The sequence below is a fragment of the Coregonus clupeaformis genome, chromosome 10, assembly GCF_020615455.1.
Source record: "Coregonus clupeaformis isolate EN_2021a chromosome 10, ASM2061545v1, whole genome shotgun sequence".
Lineage (NCBI taxonomy): Eukaryota > Metazoa > Chordata > Actinopteri > Salmoniformes > Salmonidae > Coregonus > Coregonus clupeaformis.
Genome location: NC_059201.1, coordinates 54,133,181 through 54,155,417, shown reverse-complemented (window position 1 = coordinate 54,155,417; position 22,237 = coordinate 54,133,181). Strand labels below are relative to the sequence as shown.

General features: G+C 42.1%; 1 protein-coding gene across 4 annotated transcripts in view; it reads right to left on the bottom strand.

Annotated features, from left to right (window-relative positions):
- LOC121575570 (thymocyte selection-associated high mobility group box protein TOX-like) overlaps positions 1 to 22,237 on the bottom strand; it is a 160,928-nt gene that overhangs the window by 96,278 nt on the left and 42,413 nt on the right. For all 4 annotated transcript variants that reach the window (XM_045223084.1, XM_041888747.2, XM_045223085.1 and 1 more), the window contains exon 2: positions 2,210 to 2,305. In XM_045223084.1, the coding sequence (XP_045079019.1) occupies positions 2,210 to 2,305 (96 nt within the window). The remainder of the gene's footprint in view (positions 1 to 2,209; positions 2,306 to 22,237) is intronic.

Genomic DNA, 22,237 nt, shown 5'->3' with positions numbered 1-22,237 from the left:
ATGCGTTTTCCTGGATTTTTTTGTTGTTATTCTGTCTCTCACTGTTCAAATAAACCTACCATTAAAATTATAGACTGATCATGTCTTTGTCAGTGGGCAAACGTACAAAATCAGCAGGGGATCAAATAATTTTTTCCCTCACTGTACATTTATAAAATAAAGAAATTGCTAGTCAGGCTTAGATTTTAATTATGATTTTTTATAACGAGAAATATACTTTTTCTCTGACAGGCTGCTACCCAGGTTTCGTAAACAAAAAAGTTGACTTGCTGTCATTTCGTCAAAGTCAACCCACCACGGGCAAAAACCTGACGTAACATCAAATCAACATCTAATCAACAGAAAATGTTGGTGAATATTCTATTGAATTGTCAACAAAGGTGAATTCACCGTCAAATTAAGATATTGTCAATGCACCATTAGGCTCTGTGCAATGAACTCAGTATCACCTCTCAACGACCTGTCTGTTCTTACTGTTACAGTTATGTGGGCACTGGCTAACCCACTGGACTGCAGTTAAAGAAAAGGTTCACCCATGTTGAATGTTATATTGTTTTTGTGCATCTCTGAGTGATGTTAAGTTGATTCACTGGGTAATTTCATGTTTTCATGTGTATCTGAGTTATTGGCGTTCAAGCAGGTAGAAATCCGGCAGGTATTACGTAGCACCGTGATAAAGTCGCTCTCACTACACTGGAAGTTAATAGGAATACGACTTTTAGATCGTGAAAACGTCTATCATGCATGTCATATTTCAATATTGGCCGATGTCATAACTCGGGAGGATGTCTTCTCTCAAATGAGCCATTGATCATATTTTTGCGAATTTCCTACCTCGAGAAATGTGTAATTTAACGGAGGGTCTAGCACATTTTTCCTATGTGTCTGCCTCTTTAGTCCAGGGTGCATTGCATGGTGCCGTTGCCAGAGATAAATAGAAAGGAAATAGGAATCCAATGAATTAAGGAATGTATAACGCCCCACCCAGCAGACTGTCGACCAATCACGTTTACGTTGTCATGCTGCGTCACGCAGTTCCTAAGCTAATCGTCACGCAATCCCTTCTCAATGTCAGTGTATATGTTGAGAAACGTGCCTATTTTCCTTGAAAGTACATAATGTCACGATTCCAAAGCTATACGATACTACAGATAGCAAGTTAATTATCTTATATCTCTGAAAATATTTGTAATGTTGTACATCTTTTTGATGAAATTCGTGCTAATGTTGGGTTTTTGAGCTAGCGCCCAATAGACTCCCATTCACTCCTTGTCCCAGAATCGCCCAGAATTCACCGCGCGACCCATTGACGTAGCATGGGCAACGTTTCCCATCTCCTCAAAAGTATATCTGCCGTTGCGAATGTTAGACTCCACTCTGTGAGGCACATCGATCTGCAGGTTGAACATGGTGAGATTGTAGACTCCTAAATTGATAGTGCAGTTTGTTTACAGCTAACTAGCTACGTTACATGCTGATATTGTCTTTGGTATTATTGTGTGTAGCTATATTTGCTAGCTAGCTAGCAAGCCAGCCCATAGAGAGAGCATTGCATTGTGGATTTTGTAGTCAACTTGAGCTGCAACAGATTTCCACAACGATTTTCCATGTAGCTGCCAACCTTATTATAACGGCAAAATGAAGCATTTGTTCACAAAACATATAGTTCTCACATATTAGTGTTATTTAACACTGCAAATTAAAGGAATGAGTGGTTTTGGGTGGATTTTTCCTTTAAGTTCCTCAGTGTGTATGAGTTGAGCTACTGATGGTTCCTTAGGGACAAACAGAGTTAAAGTGGTCTAGAGCTGATCTGGGCAGGTAGTGGCTGAACTGGGATCAGGTCCCCACACTTATTAATTGTGATGTAAAAGGCAGAACCAATCCTAGATCAGCCCTCCTACTCTGAGACAGTTAGTGAATATGGGTCCTGATGCACATCCCCATAGGGAGATAGCACAGTACAATATCTTGTGGGGAATGTGTTTTCGTTAGTCACATATACAGAAACACAAGATGCTACCGGTTGAAGACCACAAAACCACCCCATCAGTCTCGTGGTGCCACATCACTGGCTTCTTATGGACGTCACTACTGTAGGGTATAACTGTGTACTAACTGTGTCCCTAATAGGGGTGAGGTGTGGGGAGGGGAGGGGAGTAAGGGGGGTGGAGGGGTAAGGTGGGGGATAAGGGGAGAATTCTCTCACCCCAGCAGAGGGCAGTCTCTTCCCGTCGGGGTTAGGGCGCATGGGCAGGGAGCTGTAGAGTCGAACGCCGTGGTCAGCTGATACACCGTATCTGCTCTGTAGAGAGAGAGAGAGAGCGAGAGAGAGAGAGAGAGAGAGAGAGAGAGAGAGAGAGAGAGAGAGAGAGAGAGAGAGAGAGAGAGAGAGAGAGAGAGAGAGAGAGAGAGAGAGAGAGAGAGAGAGAGAGAGAGAGAGAGAGAGAGAGAGAGAGAGAGAGAGAGAGAGAGAGAAATCAACTTTTAACATGTTTTCACTCAATAAACCCATGTCTTGAATGATCACGGTTATTGCATGGCTTGAGGCATGCAGCCTACAATACATTTGCATCACACAGAAAAAGCTAGTGAACAAAACGTTAGGCATTGTCAATGGTGGAAACATGGAGGTCAGCAGAATTTAGCGATAAAGCAATTAGGGTCTGGGTAGATTGTCATCAAGCACAAGCATCCACTCCGTATTGATGTCCACACATACACCCCTATCTAAGTTTTGGCATTGGCAGCCATGTTGAAATTACCACATACAGCATCCAAGATTGCGCCCCAAATTGCACACTATTCCCTATATCGTTAACTACTTTGAATAGTTTTTTTAAGTAGTGCACTAACAGGGAATAAGTTGCCATTTAAGACTCAGCACATGTGTAGTGAGAGTAACTATATCCCCAATCCCCACGCAGTTTGGAGACCCTCTCCCTTCCCCAATGTTTGTGTGGGAAAACACACGCTGCAGGAAGGTTGGCACTGCAGCTCTGGAGCCTGGGTACTTGGGAATCTAATGATTCACAACAAGGCCCTGCCTGCCAGTGGAGTGTTCGCCTCAGCAGGCTTTACGCTGCAACCACCGAGGCAGCGGGACATACCATGAGCAGATTCTCTCTCTCTCTCTCTCTCTCTCTCTCTCTCTTTTAATTTTAATTTTTGTAAATAATTTTGATGTAGAAAACATAATGGAGCCCTTTTTGGTTCTTGACAGAACCCTTTTGGGTTTCAGGTAGAACCCTCTGTGGAACCTAAAAGGGTTTTCTACCTGGAACCAAAAATGGTTCTTCAAAGGGTTCTCCTATGGGGACAGCCGAAGAACCCTTTTAGGTTCTAGATAGCAAATGTTTTTCTGGTAAGTGAGTTGGTGAGTGGTTGAGATAATGATTTGTAGTGTGAAATCGGTATGTAATTCGGCTTGATGTGTATTGTGTACAGTAGTCAGTGCAATAGGTAATGGGTTTACCCAATGTGATGCATTCAATGTTATAATGAGTTGAAAGTCTCTGATGTGAATTACCATGCGAGGGGAAAAAACACAGTGCAGCAGTCCAGAACAAATATCACACTATGTATCACTCTCTCTCTCTCTCTCGCTCTCTCTCTCTCTCTCTCTCTCTCTCTCTCTCTCTCTCTCTCTCTCTCTCTCTCTCTCTCTCTCTCTCTCTCTCTCTCTCTCTCTCTCTCTCTCTCTCTCTCTCTCTCTCTCTCTCTCTCTCTCTCTCTCTCTCTCTCTCTCTCTCTCTGTCGCTCGCGCTCAACCCCCCTCCCTTTCTCTCTTGCTCTCTCACTCACTGCCACTCCTCTCACAAGCACACACTCTAAACAGACACATAAATACATGCTCAAACACACACACATGCATGTACGTATGTGTACGGACTCACACACACACACACACACACACACACACACACCACACACACACACACACACATACATTCCAGGGCAGGGTTCCAGATTGCTATGCAGTGAGATATATTTAACAACGGAGTGAGAAAATGTCCACGGACCAATCAGGGCTTGCTGTGCAACTCTTTTCTTGTCAGTCACATGCTGGTGACAAAGACGCACACAGAACGTACAGGAGAAAAGGGGTGCATGCCAAATGGCACCCTATTCCCTAGTGCACTACTTTTGACCAAAGCCCTATGAGCCATGTTCAAATTTAGTGCATTATAAAAGGAATAGGATGCCATTTGGGACGCACAGCCCTTTTTATTTTACTGCTTTATAGAGAAACGCCTGTAAAAGCATCTTTACTGACCCGGGTGCAGTGTGAAAGCCAAGCAGTGAAATGCAATAGCAGTCCAATGCAATCGACTATAATGCGAATAAATTATTATAAAAAGGGAAATATGATATTTCAAATAATGCAGTCTCAAAGAAAAGTGACACTTTATTGGATTCTGCGAAGTAATGCAGAGTAACTTGTCAGACATGGCTTGGAGGATGCAACATATTATATGAAGGCATCCAATGTGTAATTCCTTTAATCCCACAGTATAACTGAACATGACTGTACAATCGCTCATAACAATTAGACTTCATTTAACGTTTCCCTTCCTGTCATGACTAGCAAGCTAACAAAGAATCGAATGAGCATGGGCCAACACACAACACCAATATACTCAAAATGAAGAGCTAAATGCTAAATGCTAGCCAACAAAAAATTGAGTGAGCATGGGGCAACGCACAAACACACAACACCCACAAACCCAAAATGCACAGCTATACTCAAACCGCTAACCAACAAAGAAATGTGTACACATTGGGGAAGCACACAAACACCCATAAACCAAACAGGCTAGGCTACAGTAAGTGCTAACCAGCCATGACACCTGACATCAGCTCCATCTCTCTTCAACACCAGCCTCTTAAACAGGCCTTACGAGGACTGTGATAAATTAGTCTGTCCCAATAATGTAAACACTAGCTCTGTAGCATTGTGTTTAATAGGAGGGGGGCTGTGCACTTAACAGAGGCCGACGACAGTGGGTGTCCCCCGAGGAGAAAATGGCTGTCTGGAACACTGGATGGCTGGCAGGTTGTTAAGTCATAGCCAATGCCCCCAGACAGACGACATCATCAGTCCAGAGTGGGATTTATTGAGAATGTGCTGAATGAATGATTTGGAATTTCAGAATAGGGTTGTCATGGGTTTGTGTTGAATTATGTGCATTTTTAGGATCACATAGAAGAGTAAGAATGCTTGTTAAGGACAATAACCAAGAGAGTGGTACATAAATGCTAGTTATACAACTGTGATGGTCTATGGTGAAGAATACTGTACAAGCATTGTCAATTGCATAGTCAGATAAATAAATAAAAGTGCACTACAGTATAGGGAATAGTGTGCCATTTGGGACACAGTCAGAGATTCATATGAAACATAATCAAAATACAGAGACAAATGTGCATGTGTTGAACGTATAGAGTAGCCTACATCTCAAATGCCAGAAGAATCCAGATATGTCCTTACATTGTCCAGCTCCTGTCATATTGAGGACATACTGTACCTCCGAGCAATAATACAATAATAAAAATAACCCTCTCTCTCTCTCTCTCTCACTCCCCCCCCCTCTCTCTCTCTCTCAATCTCTCTCTCTCTCCACCTCCCCCTCTCTCTCTCATGGTCACTCTCTAAGTGATTGCTATATTTCATCTCATGGCGAATTGGCCGCGGGCCCAGTGAGCTATCATTATGCAAATGACGGCAATTCAATTTCAGTTGGTCGGAGGGGGAATTTCTAATTAGGATAACGCAAAACACAAGCGAGAGCGAGAGGGGGGAGGGGGAGGGGGGAGGGGGGGAGGGGGGGGGGGGGAGGGGGGTGAAGAGGGAGTAGCCACTGACGTGAGCACCTGCACTCCAACGTGCTGTTTCTTCCATTGCCCCTGACTCTGTCTCCCCCTGTTGTACCTGTCAATGGTATCTTCTCACAGGGGATTCACAGTCTTAATGTACAGTACTACTGTGTCCATGTTAGGACATGCCTCAGTCCATAGAAAGCCTCTATAGACTCATTTTCTGATCTATTTATCTGACTCGACTACACCTTCTCCTGTAACCAAAAAACCCACGTTCTACTAACTGAGAAACGTGGGTGTGCTTACTGATTACTGTAAATATCACATTCATTATCAAGTCGTTGTTACTGTAACTCAAGCCACTTCCTCAAAGCATTAACTTTCTTGTTGACTACTATACTTTACACTGAGTATACCAAACATTAGGAACACCTTCCTAATATTGACTTGCACCTTACAAGGTGTCGAAAGCGTTCCACGGGGATGCTGGCCCATGTTGACTCCAATGCTTCCCACAATTGTGTCAAGTTGACTAGATGTCCTTTGGGTGGTAGACCATTCTTGAAACTGTTGAGTGTGGAAAAAACCAGCAGCGTTGCAGTTCTTGACACAAACCGGTGTGCCTGGCATCTACTACCATACCCCGTTCAAAGGCACTTAAATATTTTGTCTTGCCAATTCACCCTCTGAATGGTACACATACACAATCCATGTCTCAATTGTCTCAAGGCTTAATTAACCTCTTAAATGTAAAGGGACCCTATTTGATTTTGTTTATTCAATTCTGTCTGGTATGAGAACGGTAGCACCTATCTGCAAAAGCAGTGTCTGCGGAAAGCTGAGTATCTTGGCTATTGATCGGTGCCTTCAAGTCTTTGGTACGACTTACTACCATATATGGGCATACGAATTCATAAGGGCAGGCCGAGCCGACGATTTTCATTTCAAGATGGCTGCTAGCTACTTTCCGGTTAGCGTTGTGAAGCATAAACGAAATAAACACGGAATACGTCGATACACACCGAAAGCCGGGACTCCACAGATCATGAGGATATCTTATTTGTCTGCCTGTGACCTACCGTTATTGATCACCAGCCCCGAGAGTCAAAATATGTATTTTACACAACGTTTCCACCAAACAGCAAATATCTTACAAAGTAAGCTTCGATTTGGTCTGTGTTTGAGCTATAGCTACATTGGGGATATGAAATGAATCCTTAGGTTGGTCTGAACAAATCTATCCAATGTTATCTGATGATGTATGACTTAATGGCAACATCGAATGTCCACCGAGTGACTATATCTGTGCGCATCAAAAATATGATGTTGCCCGCTTACGCACTGTAGGCATCCATATCCCTTGTATGTAGTCCGACACCACCACAATGTTGTAGAGAGGTTGGTGTTGTAGAAATTTAGTTTTTATTGTGAACAATAACTTTTAGGCACATCCAGTGTGCAAAAACAGTGCAATTACCACATTCGGACACTTTGGAGCGGTTGAAAGGACACTTGAATGTACCCTGGATACCCCATAACACCACCACAATGTTTGAGTGAGGTTGATATGGTAGAGATTGTGTTTTTATACTGAACAAATAGCATTTAGGGATTGCAAATATGTAATAGCACTGGAATTATCTAATTTACAGACATATGCCACTTTGGGGACACTTGGAAACGTCCTGTGACCACACCTGACACCACTTACTAAAACATCTGCCCATTTCTAGCTGTTAGGTCTATCAATCCAATTTTTTTACCTGATATTGTTCACATGTTTTGGAAGCCATCTGATGTGTTTCCAGCTCTAGTCATCAATAATTCACTTATAGCTTGTCAATGAAAGAGGACTTTCAAAATATAAAAATAAAGAAACTGTTATTTTGTGTGTGCTTGATCTTGTGTATTCTGAACTATGTAACTCCTATCTATCTTCTGATCATTTCCTTCTGATAATCTCCCAGATGTCTTCTTTCCAAATATACCAAGTTTGCATGTCAGAATCATGTAATTACACATGAATAGCAGTTACTTTTGAGTATGTATTTTTAGGCGGAAATCTACATTTTGCCATTACATTTAAAAAAAATCCTTCTTTAACCTGTCTCCTTCCCTTACACTGAAAGGACATTATCATAATTTTCACAATTTCACAGTAATATTCCAAACACAGGAAAATCAAATTTTTTGACAGCATTGGACCTTTAACAATTACATACTTCAGTAGCTATTTTGAATACAATTACTTGGTTCTAGTCATGAAATGTTAAGCTTACATAATGGGAAGTTACTGTTTCAAATTGATGTAAAAATATGTTTTATAATAATTGAGTAAGACAGTTTTCTTCTTACAGTAACTGGGATTTACAAGTTTGCTATTGGATGGCTTACAGTACAACACAGCTGGTGTTCTAGGTTGGGTAGCCCTAGCTTTGGATAGTAGTCTACTGTCCCTGTGATTGCGGTCAATAGAAGCAAAAGAACATCTCAGTAATGAACCACCAAAGTACCATACAGTGTGTGTGTGTGTGTTGTTATGCATTCAACAGCTCAGAGGGAACACTATGTTCCCAGCAGGGAACATGAAAATAAAAAGAGCCTTTGGTGGGAATCCAAATGGCATCTTAGGTTTTTGTGGTCTAAACAGTTTATTTTCTGATTAATTGAATATGCGCTCTTTGAAAGTGCATTTGAGTGTTTGATTGCATAGTGTACAGATGTGTGTCTGTGTGTGTGTGCTTGCGCATGTGTTGTTATGCCTTTGGTGTATGTTGTCCATATGAACCTAGCAGAGATACTGTACAATGTATTGCTGTGGCTCTTTGCATTACTTACTTTAGCATGGTGCGTGCGCACGTGTGTTTGTGTGTGTGTGTGTGTGTGTGTGTGCATACACGTGTACACGCAAGACACACACACACGGAACAGAGGATATAGCTGAGATCAGCAACTCACACCGGCCTGTCAGATATACAGTTGAAGTCGGAAGTTTACATACACCTTAGCCAAATACATTTAAACTCAGTTTTTCACAATTCCTGACATTTAATCCTAGTTAAAATTCCCTGTCTTAGGTCAGTTAGGATCACCACTTTATTTTAAGAATGTGAAATGTCAGAATAATAGTAGAGATAATGATTTATTTCAGCTATTATTTCTTTCATCACATTCCTAGTGGGTCAGAAGTTTACATACACTCAATTAGTATTTGGTAGCATTGCCTTTAAATTGTTTAACTTGGGTCAAACGTTTCGGGTAGCCTTCCACAAACTTCCCACAATAAGTTGGGTTAATTTTGGCCCATTCCTCCAGACAGAGCTGGTGTAACTGAGTCAGGTTTGTAGGCCTCCACATTTTCTATAGGATTGAGATCAGGGCTTTGTGATGGCCACTCCAATACCTTGACTTTGTTGTCCTTAAGACATTTTGCCACAACTTTGGAAGTATGCTTGGGTTCATTGTCCATTTGGAAGACCCATTTGCGACCAAGCTTTAACTTCCTGACTGCTGTCTTGAGATGTTGCTTCAATATATCCACACAATCTTCCTTCCTCATGATGCCATCTATTTTGTGAAGTGCACCAGTCCCTCCTGCAGCAAAGCACCCCCACAGCATGATGCTGCCACCCCCGTGCTTCACGGTTGGGATGGTGTTCTTCGGCTTGCAAGGCACCCCCTTTTTCCTCCAAACATAACGATGGTCATTATGGCCAAACAGTTCTATTTTTGTTTCATCAGACCAGAGGACATTTCTCCAAAAAGTAAGATCTTTGTCCCCATGTGCAGTTGCAAACCGTAGTCTGGATTTTTTATGCCGGTTTTGGAGCAGTGGCTTCTTCCTTGCTGAGCGGCCTTTCAGGTTATGTCGATATAGGACTCGTTTTACTGTGGATATAGATACTTTTGTACCCGTTTCCTCCAGCATCTTCACAAGGTCCTTTGCTGTTGTTCTGGGATTGATTTGCACTTTTCACACCAAAGTACGTTCATCTCTAGGAGACAGAACGCGTCTCCTTCCTGAGTGGTATGACGGCTGCGTGGTCCCATGGTGTTTATACTTGCGTACTATTGTTTGTACAGATGAACGTGGTACCTTCAGGCGTTTGGAAATTGCTCCCAAGGATGAACCAGACTTGTGGAGGTCTACAATTGTTTTTCTGAGGTCTTGGCTGATTTCTTTTGATTTTCCCATGATGTCAAGCAAAGAGGCACTGAGTTTGAAGGTAGGCCTTGAAATACATCCACAGGTGCACCTCCAATTGACTCAAATGATGTCAATTAGCCTATCAGAAGCTTCTAAAGCCATGACATCATTTTCTGGAATTTTCCAAGCTGTTTAATGGCACAGTCAACTTAGTGTATGTAAACTTCTGACCCCCACTGGAATTGTGATACAGTGATTTATAAGTGAAATAATCTATCTGTAAACAATTGTTGGAAAAATGACTTGTGTCATGCACAAAGTGTAGATGTCCTAACCGACTTGCCAAAACTATAGTTTGTTAACAAGAAATTTGTGGAGTGGTTGAAAAACAAGTTTTAATGACTCCAACCTAAGTGTATGTAAACCTCCGACTTCAACTGTATTGTCAACCGAGCAAAATAATCACAATTGGACTATATTAGACTATGGAGGTTATTAGGTTAATTATGTAAATGTTTTCAAAGCACCATTACAATGCGTTCAGAAAACTAACTCAACTCAACCTTTCATCAGCATATTAACTACCCTGAAAAGGGAGAGAAGTCAACTTTATGTGTTTGAAACTACCATATGTAATTGCATATGCACATACGCCAAGCACATTACACTAGCAAGGACATTCCTAAACAAACTCTGAAACAGGTTTTTTGAAGGGATTACGTTTAATTTGACAGTTATCCAGTGACAAATGTAGCACTTTCAATAATTGTCTCCCAACAAAACACAAATCTTTCTCATTTCATCTGTATACTTTTGACATTTCAAGCAAAATACAGCTAAAAGTCCAACTTTTCCATTTTCTTTTGACAAATTCAACACTCAAACCTGCATTCGAACATCTCCATTTCCACTGTTTGCCTTTCCAATTTGTTACAGGATTATTCTCCCGGCTTTCACTGCAAATACTGCATTAAAATAATCTATCGTTTGCATGTTCCTCCCTCACAAAAGAGCCTCCCCTGTTTTCACCCAAACTAAATCTACTCGCAACCATCTGTTTTCTTAGTGAATCATTGTCGTGTAGCCAGTTCAAAGCTCCATAGACATTCCCCTGTCACTGTGTATTGTATCCTAACTATGCAGTTTGCTCACAGAGTAAGACAGCAGTAAGACAGCGCTGTACAAAGATGAGGATTTGAGTGCAAATGACAGAGACAACTTCATCGCTTTCTATACCAGTAAGAGTGAGGGCTGGACCCTTTCTTATGTACTTATCGATAGCTTTCATGATCGACAGAGCGCTTTTCTGTCTGACTTAGATGGAGCTATGTAGTATGTGAGTGGTATAGCATTGTGTGTACTATATTGGCCTTGACGAGAGGTATAAAAACATTCTCGCCTCGACTTACACAATGATAGAAAGAAAGACATGATCGAGTACATTGCTTTTTGAGATTGACACTAAAGGCACAGATCCAGTGACTGATCTTATACACTGAGTATACCAAACATTAGGAACACCTTCCTAATACTGAGTTGTGAAGTGGATTTAACAGGTGATATCAATAAAGGATCATAGCTTTCACCTAGATTCACCTGGTTAGTCTATGTCATGGAAAGAGCAGGTGTCCTTAATGTTTTGTATACTCAGTGTACATCCAACTATCTAGTTTGATTCGTTTTTTGGGTGTTAGATTTTGCTTTTGTGTTTGATAGTAGCCTACTCTCTTGGACTTGTCTCTCTTGAAGATCTTTTTTATTTGTATTCATGCTGAAATACAGTACGGCTGTCTGTTCTGACTGAACTGCATTAAAAATAAGCAAAGTGAAGTGTTGAACCTCAGACTTTGTCTTTGCTGACTTATGAATCAGCCAGGCGAAAGTGCTCCCAAGGTCGTTCTGTGTTCTGTCTGAGTGAAGATAACAAAATAATATCTTCCATAGTCCGTGGAGCAAGCTCGCCAGCCAGAAAGCAGCACAGACAAAAGCGCTCAAACTTCATCGTGAATCCTCGTACCCTTAGGAGGATCATGCACTACATTAGAATTCTGAATAATGAGCTCTTCTATTGTCATCTGCATTGACTGAGATAAGTCAAAGATGAATTCCTGATGGAAGCCTAATCAATAATGTATATGATCTCTGGATATAGTCATAATTCGGTCACAAAATGTTCCAATTTCAATGGGATTTTGGAGACACTATGCCAGTTGCATATGATTCACAGAGCACCTAAGCTCGACATATTCAACTATAAGGATATTTCTATCACTGCAGCCTATATCTATAGCTGAGGGCACCATGCTGCTCCGGGTCATGTTCAGTAGGGCACACTTTAGCAAACCATCTTACAACATTTTTTAAACGTTTTTGAAACTGAAAACAAAAATAGGAGTTTCCTATTGGACAAGTCAAGGTATAGTACCTCCCGGATTCAAATTGTTTCAAAATGTTTCCTCCCTACTGAACACTACCCAAATGTCAGAGTCAGCCACACAGGTCACAATTCTCATTTATATTATACAGAGCGCTGATCTCATACCCTGTATTTACTGTTGCAGTATCCACACTGTTGTAGTACAACACTATAAATTCACCTCACTGTTGACTGGAAGATCAACAAAAAGTGAAAACTATGCTAGACACGTAAACAGAGCATGGGTAGAGGAAAGGAGGAGGGGCGTTCACTTCACTCAAGGTTTTAATAGAATGTTGACAGGTGATAGACGCATATACACACACACGCACACAGGCACACACATATACACACACACACCTGAGGATGAGCCTCACCTGAGGCTTTCATTGTGGGTTTGAGATTGTTAAAAAGTCTGTCTACATACAATGTCGTCAGAAACATATGATGTGTTGTTATAAGCAACTTTTACCGTCAGGGCCGGACTAGCACAGCTGTGGCCCCAGGGCACCTATCTCCAGTTGCTTCTTCTGCAATTCTACATATTTGCCATGGGGCAGACAGAAGAATGTGCAGTTTTGTAGCTTATCTTATGCTATTTTACACATTTTGCCTGACCCCCAGGGGGCCCACAACTGACGTGTTCATATGCTATCTTTCTTTGGGGGGGGGCAAGTCGGGGCCCTGTTTACCGTAAATGTATCTGATGTTAGAACAGCCATTCACATACTTTTCTGCACTCTTTTTTCCCCCAAATGGGTAGATATTGACAGAGAAAGTCAAGCGAGACCACCTATCCTTCGAAAGCAAAAATGTCGCTGCTGGAGGCACATTTGTCCCTCAAAAGACAAACCGGTAGCTAAACCAGACAATCTGTGTCTAAATCACAGTGTTCTGCAGTACCTGGGAGGCATTCTCTTGATAGCAATCCACATCACTTTTAAATAGCAGCATTACAGGCCTAGTCAGCCTTCTGAAGAATCTGGCAGCTACATGCTTAGCCAGTGAGTAATATCATTATGTAAGCCTAGGCCAGGAGGGCTGGCATAGCTCAGTCCCTGTAGCCACATATCTCCATGTTTGAACTGCGAACTGTACAGACAGGGACCAGTGAGAGAGACTACTGTGTATGGTTGTGTCCCAAATGGCACCCCATTCCCTTTATAGTGCACTACTTTTGACCAGGGCCATGGTCAAAAGTAGTGCACTATATAAGGAAAAGGTTGCCATTTGGGACGCAGATTGTACGAAACCACTGAAAAATTATTCAGGCTTTCGTAAGCTCAACATTTCAGACCGCTGCGGGAAAATGAGAGTGATATTACGCAATATGCTGTTTATGCAATGGGACTGACATGAGAGTGAGAGCATGGGCTCAGTACTGTACAGTATGGTATCTTTGTGGTTTCATATCAATGGCGTCTTTCTGATAGCTGTATTCCTATAGGAATGGATTGCAGTTGCCATTCGTGATGGAAGTGGAGTGTGGAGGATTACATCTATTGCTCCTGAATGTTTTTATGTATGCACGTGTGTGTGCCTGTGTGAGTGTGTATGCCTGTGTGTACAGTGCATGTGTATGTACTGTATGTCCGTGTAAGTATGGATGTACCTGAGAGGGTGTGTGGTGTGTGAGCGTGCACGTGTTATTGTGTTTATGTATGCATGTTTGTGTGTGTGCATGTTTACGTGCACGCTCGCATGCGCATGTGTGATAGAGTTCCTCCATAAGCCAGTCTGGTCCTTACATTCCACTCATTGGTGGAGCCCCGCGCATGCAGCCCCCTTTCTGGCTAATCTGGGAAGAATATTATGTTGAGATGTGTTACATTAAATCCAGATCTGAGTAAATGATATAACATGCGACAGCTTACGTTACAGGTAACAATACCCTGCAGCTATGCCCAGGGCTTTGCCGCACTACATTGCTTATTAAAAGAAAACCCGAATGGCCACGATAGCCAATGAATGAGCTAGTAGCGCTGCTGGGTTTTTAAAAGAAAATCTTAAAAAGCATATTCTTTTTGCTCAAGGTTCTGATCATGTAATATATGATATAGAATGCATAATATATCATGTATACAATTGAAGTCGGAAGTTTACATACACTTAGGTTAGAGTCATTAAAACTTGTTTTTCAACCACTCCACACATTTCTTGTTAACAAACTATAGTTTTGGCAAGTCGGTTAGGACATCTACTTTGTGCATGACACAATTAATTTTTCCAACAATTGTTTACAGACATATTATTTCACTTATAATTCACTGTATCACAATTCCAGTGGGTCAGAAGTTTACATACACTAAGTTGACTGTACCTTTAAACAGCTTGGAAAATTCCAGAAAATGATGTCATGGCTTTAGAAGCTTCTAATAGGCTAATTGATATCATTTGAGTCAATTGGAGGTATACCTGTGGATGTATTTCAAGGCCTACCTTCAAACTCAGTGCCTCATTGCTTGACCATGGGAAAATCTAAATAAATCAGCCAAGACCTCAGAAAAATAATTGTAGACATCCATAAGTCTGGTTCATCCTTGGGAGCAATTTCCAAATGCCTGAATGTACCACATTCATCTGTACAAACAATAGTACGCAAGTATAAACACCATGGGACCACGCAGCCGTCATACCGCTCAGGAAGGAGACGCGTTCTGTCTCCTAGAGATGAACGTACTTTGGTGCGAAAAGTGCAAATCAATCCCAGAACAACAGCAAAGGACCCTGTGAAGATGCTGGAAGAAACAGGTACAAAAGTGTCTATATCCACAGTAAAACGAGTCCTATATCGACATAACCTGAAAGGCCGCTCAGCAAGGAAGAAGCCACTGCTCCAAAACCGCCATAAAAAAGCCAGACTACGGTTTGCAACTGCACATGGGGACTTTTTGGAGAAATGTCCTCTGGTCTGATGAGACAAAAATAGAACTGTTTGGTCATAATGACCATCGTTATGTTTGGAGGAAAAAGGGGAGTCTTGCAAGCCGAAGAACACCATCCCAACCGTGAAGCACGGAGGTGGCAGCATCATGCTGTGGGGGTGCTTTGCTGCAGGAGGGACTGGTGCACTTCACAAAATAGATGGCATCATGAGAAAGCAAAAGTATGTGGATATATTGAAGCAACATCTCAAGACATCAGTCAGGAAGTTAAAGCTTGATCGCAAATGGGTCTTCCAAATGGACAATGACCCCAAGCATACTTCCAAAGTTGTGGCAAAATGGATTAAGGACAACAAAGTCAAGGTATTGGAGTGGCCATCACAAAGCCCTGACCTCAATCCTATAGAAAATCTGTGGGCAGAACTGAAAAAGCGTGTGCAAGCAAGGATGCCTACAAACCTGACTCAGTTACACCAGCTCTGTCAGGAGGAATGGGCCAAAATTCACCCAACTTATTGTGGGAAGCTTGTGGAAGGCTACCCGAAACGTTTTACCCAAGTTAAACAATTTAAAGGCAATACTACCAAATACTAATTGAGTGTATGTAAACTTCTGACCTACTGGGAACGTGATGAAAGAAATAAAAGCTGAAATAAATCATTCTCTCTACTATTATTGTGACATTTCACATTCTTAAAATAAAGTGGTGATCCTAACTGACCTAAGACAGGGAATTTTTACTAGGATTAAATGTCAGGAATTGTGAAAAACTGAGTTTAAATGTATTTGGCTAAGGTGTATGTAAACTTCCGACTAGGTACAATGCATATTATGAACTGTAGCTCATGAGAAAAATATCATACTTTAAGTGCTGAAAAAATAGGGTTTTGTTATAGGGTACTACTACTCTCCTCCACCCTCCATTGTTATCGTTCCATGTCCTAACCTTCAACATTGGTTCCCCGTGTTTGTTCACTCTCTGGGCTGCTGTACAGAGATTGGTTGAGCAGTGACTAAGGGCTAAATTAACCGACTAGGCAAATGTTTGCTTAGGTGTCTGTTAGTCTGGCTGGGGGGAAGTCCCTATAGCAGCGAAAAGCCACCACTGTGGCTGAGGGGGGACATTATAATTTCATATTGTGTGCTTGCTTCCTGTGGACACACTTCGTTACTATGGCTGAAAGTACAATAATAGTCTAAATGTAATGTGTGTTGCATTGTTGTGTTGAGTAAACAGAGAAATCAGCATTATGTGTTTTGTAAGGAACACATAGGCATATTTTTAAAATGCTGTTTATGGCATTAAAATTAGTATGTGAGAACAAGGGCCCTTTCCTCTTCATTTATCTACAAACTTGTCTTCCATTGTCGAGTTTTTACTACTATGCCATTAAGGATGTAGACAACGATGCAACACATTTTTTGATTTGACTAAACGTATAAACCCACCCAGTTTGACTTCATTTCCCATTTGGAATGAGAAATATCTGTTTGCATATGAACATACAGTATCTCACAAAAGTGAGTACACCCCTCACATTTTTGTAAATATTTGAGTATATCTTTTCATGTGACAACACTGAAGAAATGACACTTTGCTACAATGTAAAGTAGTGAGTGTACAGATTGTATAACAGTGTACACACAGCCATTAATGTCTAAACCACTGGCAACAAAAGTGAGTACACCCCTAAGTGAAAATGTCCAAATTGGGCCCAATTAGCCATTTTCCCTCCCCGGTGTCAAGTGACTCGTTAGTGTTACAAGGTCTCAGGTGTGAATGGGGAGCAGGTGTGTTAAATTTGGTGTCATCGCTCTCACACTCCCTCATACTGTTGCTCTACATAAAGATGGCCTGGGCTATATGAAGATTGCCAAGACCCTGAAACTGAGCTGCAGCACGGTGGCCAAGACCATACAGCGGTTTAACAGGACAGGTTCCACTCAGAACAGGCCTCGCCATGGTCGACCAAAGAAGTTGAGTGCACGTGCTCAGCGTCATATCCAGAGGTTGTCTTTGGAAAATAGACGTATGAGTGCTGCCAGCATTGCTGCAGAGGTTGAAGGGGTGGGGGGTCAGCCTGTCAGTGCTCAGACCATACGCCGCACACTGCATCAAATTGGTCTGCATGGCTGTCGTCCCAGAAGGAAGCCTCTTCTAAAGATGATGCACAAGAAAGCCCGCAAACAGTTTGCTGAAAACAAGCAGACTAAGGACATGGATTACTGGAACCATGTCCTGTGGTCTGATGAGACCAAGATAAACTTATTTGGTTCAGATGGTGTCAAGCGTGTGTGGCGGCAACCAGGTGAGGTGTACAAAGACAAGTGTATCTTGCCTACAGTCAAGCATGGTGGTGGGAGTGTCATGGTCTGGGGCTACATGAGTGCTGCCGGCACTGGGGAGGTACAGTTCATTGAGGGAACCATGAATGCCAACATGTACTGTGACATACTGAAGCAGAGCATGATCCCCTCCCTTCGGAGACTGGGCCGCAGGGCAGTATTCCAACATGATAACGACCCCAAACACACCTCCAAGACGACCACTGCCTTACTAAAGAAGCTGAGGGTAAAGGTGATGGACTGGCCAAGCATGTCTCCAGACTTAAACCCTATTGAGCATCTGTAGGGCATCCTCAAACGGAAGGTGGAGGAGTGCAAGGTCTCTAACATCCACCAGCTCTGTGGTCATCATGGAGGAGTGGAAGAGGACTCCAGTGGCAACCTGTGAAGCTCTGGTGAACTCCATGCCCAAGAGGGTTAAGGCCACACAAAATATTGACACTTTGGGCCCAATTTGGACATTTTCACTTAGGGATGTACTCACTTTTGTTGCCAGCGGTTTAGACATTAATGGCTGTGTGAGTTATTTTGAGGGGACAGCAAATTTACACTGTTATACAAGCTGTACACTCACTACTTTACATTGTAGCAAAGTGTCATTTCTTCAGTGTTGTCACATGAAAAGATATACTCAAATATTTACAAAAATGTGAGGGGTGTACTCACTTTTGTGAGATACTGTATATACACCCATCCCTCCCATGTCTCCTGTCTCGGTAAACGACTATATTCCTGTGCGTGTGAATTAGGGCAAAGAATTCAGGGGTGAACCTGTCCCCTGCAATCAAATTCACAATTCGGGGGCAAAGAGGAGAGCACTGAGAGAGGGAGAGATAAATAGAGAGGTGGGAATAATAATAATAATAATAATAATAATAGAACAAGGTTCTAACAAAAATGTATAAAGAGAGAATATACAAAAGGCAGAGAATAATAGAGAACAAGAACATGAAAAAGAGTGGTAGAACGAGAACTAGAAAAAGAGAGGGAGGTGGGGTAAAGAAAAAGAGAGTACACGAAAATCTAAAAGAAAGAATTGGTGACATCGGAGGGGAGGAGAGAGAGGGAACAAGACCACACAACTTCTCTCAGCTTGAAGTAAGGGAGTGAATAAGTGTCAAGAGTTTGGCTGTGCAGTGCCAGCGCTCTAATGAGACCTGTCAGGGCCTGTTAGCAGGCCCAGGCCTCCCTGTGTCCTCGGCAGCCTGTGGACAGCTGTTATTAGCCCCGTAATGGCATGCCACAGGGCCAGATAAGGCCTGGCACAGCCTGGAAAACCTTCCTATCATCTTTTCATTTAGCTCCTTCACTTGAGAATACGGTGACGGCAATAGCTTTCCCCAATGACAGAGCTGGTCTATCATGAATACGGAGCACATTTACATTTACATCATTTAGCAGACGCTCTTCTCCAGAGCGACTTACAGTTAGTGAATACATATTTTTTTTATTTTTCATACTGGCCCCCCGTGGGAATCAAACCCACAACCCTGGCGTTGCAAACGCCATGCTCTATCAACTGAGCTACATCCCTGCCGGCCATTCCCTCCCCTACCCTGGGCCAATTGTGCGCCGCCCATGAGTCTCCCGGTCGTGGCCGGCTGCGACAGAGCCTGGATTCGAACCAGGATCTCTAGTGGCACAGCTAGCACTGCGATGCAGTGCCTTAGACCACTGTGCCACTCAGGAGACTTAGTTGAGGGAGAAGCCAAGATTGTCTCTGCTTGTGGGTAAAAGTGTGAGGGCACAGTCTGTGACTGGGATTACTAGGAGGAGCAGGTTGGATTTGTAGGGCCGGTTTACATAACCCAGATTAAGCCTTGATTTAAGAGCCCGATCAATGGAAAGTCTTCATTGAAAGTGCTTTTTAGTCCAGAATAAGTCTGGGAAACCAGCCCAAAAACCGCAACCTGTTACAAGTGAGTCTGTTGAATTTCCTTGCTGTTTTCTAGTGTGATAGTGTTTGATATCAGTGCTGGTTTGTCTTTTCTGTTAGACCACAACACATAATCCAATTCAAAAACGTACAGAATAATGCTGAAACATCAGACCTATGTCAATATCTAGCAATCGGAGAAAGTTGTTTATGGTTAAGTAGGTAAAAGGATACTTAATGGATGTGATAGAGAAGCGAATGTCGGGGCGACAAAACAGTTTCAGATCTCCAGCATCCTCCCTATCACGTCCATTATTTCAGTAACTGAGTGGGCAAAATACTCTGGAAAGGGTCACATTTTTGCAATGGCCTCTGTAATATGGCCCCTATCGGGTTGGAAGCTCTACTTCAGCCCTGTGTTTATGGTCCGTCTTCCATGATTTAAACCTGGAGAACCACTGCCCATCACCCCTCTACTGCGGTTCTTTCCATCCTCAATCATTACCTCAATGTCAGAAGGAGGTGAGAGAGAGCTTGCTCTGTAGACATACACTACCAATCAAAAGTTTTAGAACACCTACTCATTCAAGGGTTTTTCTTTATTTTTTAAAGTTGTCTACATTGTAGAATAGTGAAGACATCAAAACTATGAAATAACACATATGGAATCATGTAGTAACCAAAAAAAGTGTTGAACAAATCAAAATATATTTTATTTTTGAGATTCTTCAAATAGCCACCATTTGCCTTGATGACAGCTTTGCACACTCTTTGCAATCTCTCAACCAGCTCCACCTTGAATGATTTTCCAACAGTCTTGAAGGAGTTCCCACATATGCTGAGCACTTGTTGGCTGCTTTTCCTTCACTCTGCGGTCCGACTCATCCCAAACCATCTCAATTTAGTTGAGGTCAGGGGATTGTGGAGGCAAGGTCATCTGATGCAGCACTCCATCACTCTCATTATTGGTAAAATAGCCCTTACACAGCCTGGAGGTGTGTTGGGTCATTGTCCTGTTGAAAAACAAATGATAGTCCCACTAAGCACAAACCAGATGGGATAGCATATCGCTGCAGAATGCTGTGGAAGCCATGCTGGTTAAGTGTGCCTTGAATTCTAAATAAATCACAGACAGTGTCACCAGCAAAGCACTCCCACACCATAACACCTCCTCCTCCATGCTTTACGGTGGGAAATACACATGCAGAGATCATCTGTTCATCCACACCGCATCTCACAAAGCCACTGCGGTTGGAACCAAAAATCTCCAATTTGGACTCCAGACCAAAGGACAGATTTCCACCGGTCTAATGTCCATTGCTCGTGTTTCTTGGCCCAATCAAGTTTCTTCTCCTTATTGGTGTCCTTTAGTAGTGGTTTCTTTGCAGCAATTCGACCATGAAGGCCTGATTCACACAATCTCCTTTGAACAGTTGATATTGAGATGTGTCTGTTACTTGAACTCTGTGAAGCATTTATTTGGACTGCAATTTCATTGGTAACTCTAATGAACGTATCCTCTGCAGCAGAGGTAACTCTGGGTCTTCCTTTCCTGTGGCGGTCCTCATGAGAGCCAGTTTCATCATAGCGCTTGATGGTTTTTGCAACTGCATTTGAAGAAACGTATTGACTGACCTTCATGTCTTAAAGTAATGATGGACTGTCGTTTCTCTTTGCTTATTTGAGCTGTTCTTGCTTACTAACAGTTCTTACTTGGTCTTTTACTAAATAGGGCTATCTTCTGTATACCCCCCCTACCTTGTCACAACACAACTGATTGGCTCAAATGCATTAAGAAGGAAAGAAATTCCACAAATTAACTTTTAAGAAGGCACACCTGTTAATTTGAAGGCATTCCAGGTGACTACCTCATGAAGCTGGTTGAGAGAATTCCAAGAGTGTGCAAAGCTGTCATAAAGGCAAAAGGGTGGCTATTTGAAGAATCTCAAATACAAAATATATTTTGATTTGTTTAACACTTTTTTGGTTACTACATGATTCCATATGTGTTATTTCATAGTTTTGACGTCTTCACTATTATTCTACAATGTAAAAAATAGTCAAAATAAAGAAAAACCCTTGAATGAGTAGGTGTTCTAAAACTTTTGACCGGTAGTGTACATACATAGGGTCTGAAATGGCACCCTATTCCCATGTAGTGCAATACTTTTGACCAGGGCTGTGTTAAAAAGTAGTGCACTACATAGTGAATAGGGTGCCATTTCAGACTTAAACATACAATGTATATAAATACACCAGCACCAAGTTCAGTAGGCAAAAGTTGCAGATAGAAATGTCACAAAAAGAGCTGACCTGATTGCTTAGTCTTAATGTTTGTTGTACATTATATATTTCTATCTGAACCTTCATGTGTTTCAGATCACAAATCCTGACTTCATTGATTGACACTATAACCTTTTATACAACTGCTCTGCAACCAGACACAACCTGATGAAAACCTACACATTCAACATGCAAATCATTGATGCCATTCCCCATGTCTTCTCTGCATGGACTATCTTTACATATGAGATATCTGGGCACGTTGAGATGTTAACGGTGAAACGTTTCAGACAGGAGAGAGTTAAGTCTCTTATCTCTGGTCTCCAGAAGACATTCCTACTAGAGGCCCCCGTCCACTGGTTTCCTGCCTTCTTGCCCAATGCCCTATTTCTTACCTCGCTAGCAGCTCTAGAATACCAAGGGCAGCTTTTTCCTTGTCACTCGCATGTTTCCTGCCATTATCA